This window comes from Trachymyrmex septentrionalis, unplaced genomic scaffold, assembly GCF_001594115.1.
Source record: "Trachymyrmex septentrionalis isolate Tsep2-gDNA-1 unplaced genomic scaffold, Tsep1.0 scaffold131, whole genome shotgun sequence".
Classification (NCBI taxonomy): Eukaryota; Metazoa; Arthropoda; class Insecta; order Hymenoptera; family Formicidae; genus Trachymyrmex; species Trachymyrmex septentrionalis.
This window is the reverse complement of record NW_017304450.1, coordinates 300741-302082: the sequence shown is the minus strand read 5'-3', so window position 1 is coordinate 302082 and position 1342 is coordinate 300741. Positions and strand designations below refer to the sequence as shown.

Here is a 1342-nt window from a genome sequence, read left to right as displayed (position 1 = left end):
TTGACTGTTTTATTATTATTATTATTTCTGTATTTTATGACTGATATTTACGTTTTCTTTTGAAAGTATATCAAAGTGCCCGTAAATACCAGGATAAATTAACAAAAAAATGAAAAAAATGGCCATGTATCATAATATGACAAAATAAGTATCTTATTTACAGATAGAGTATCATTTACAATTATTGTTAATACGGTTAATATGGTTCATTTAAAATTAATTTTGAAAAAATTGACATTTTATGAGAGACATAATTAACTTTTTCTAAAAGAAATAATAAGATGTTTATGCGTGCGTGATTGCAAATTTTATAATTTCGACGTTTTATCTACCTACTAGTGATTCCCTAATTTTTTTATCAATCCAGCGACGATAATATGCTACACGAACGTAAACTCCAGGTCTGTTTGCTTTGCCGCAATGCTGACCCCAACTAGTTATCCCGTACAAATTGAAAGCTCCTATTATAAAAAAGAATATGAATTTTATTATAATAATACTATTATTGCAAGTACTAATTGAACATAACAAAATGCAATATTTTTTATTTTAAGATGGAATTCATAAACTTTAATTTTTGAATAAAAAATGATAAATAGTTGTACTGTTTTTTAGATATAAAAAATTTATATATTAATATTTTCTGAACTTTACTCTATTACCTGCTCCTATATTACATAAATGTTCTTTTATAATTTTGATTGCATTCTTTATTATTTTAAAAAATTCTATTATTACATAACCCGTTATTGTACGATTCTTTTACTAATTTCAGTAATTATAATTAATCTATTAATTATTTCAACATTACCATTGTAATAACATGCTAAAGGACCTCCGGAATCGCCATCACATGTGTCGATACCTTCATCAAGATATCCAGCACACATCATTCCATCACTTATGGCACCTTCACCATAAACATAACTAGCTCGGCAAATTGACTGATCCAACAAAGGCACCCAGCCATATCGTAAATTTTTCGATTGCGCTGCAAAAGGATTTACTACATCTTATAATATTCATTTAAAGTAATTCTCTTCAGTATTTAACACCTACTCGTCTTGCCCGTTTCAATACTACCGAATCCACTGATCGTGCAATTCAGTCCAGGCGGATATTCGGCATTCTCAGCTGGCAAGCAAATTGGCATGATATCTTTGCCAAGCGGGATGCCGAGACCTTTAAGTAAAACCAAAGCGATATCATTGTTCATTCTATGGCCTTTACGAAACTCTTCGTGTACGTAATAATCTTCGATGTTGGCTTCTATTTCCGTTCCTTCGTTTATCTGAGGATATCAAATATGATTTGATTTAAAGTGTAAAGTGTCACATATTTA

The 1342-nt window shown here is 29.7% G+C and overlaps 1 protein-coding gene across 5 annotated transcripts in view; it reads right to left on the bottom strand.

Annotated features, from left to right (window-relative positions):
* Nucleotides 1-294: 294 nt before the first annotated feature.
* The window catches only part of LOC108757046, a 21228-nt gene continuing 20180 nt past the window's right edge, over nucleotides 295-1342 (bottom strand). For all 5 annotated transcript variants that reach the window (XM_018501322.1, XM_018501323.1, XM_018501327.1 and 2 more), the window contains 3 exons: nucleotides 1060-1291; nucleotides 812-991; nucleotides 295-461 (listed from right to left, as the gene is read on the bottom strand). In XM_018501322.1, coding sequence (XP_018356824.1) covers nucleotides 325-461; nucleotides 812-991; nucleotides 1060-1291 — 549 coding nt within the window. In that variant the 3' untranslated portion in view covers nucleotides 295-324. The remainder of the gene's footprint in view (nucleotides 462-811; nucleotides 992-1059; nucleotides 1292-1342) is intronic.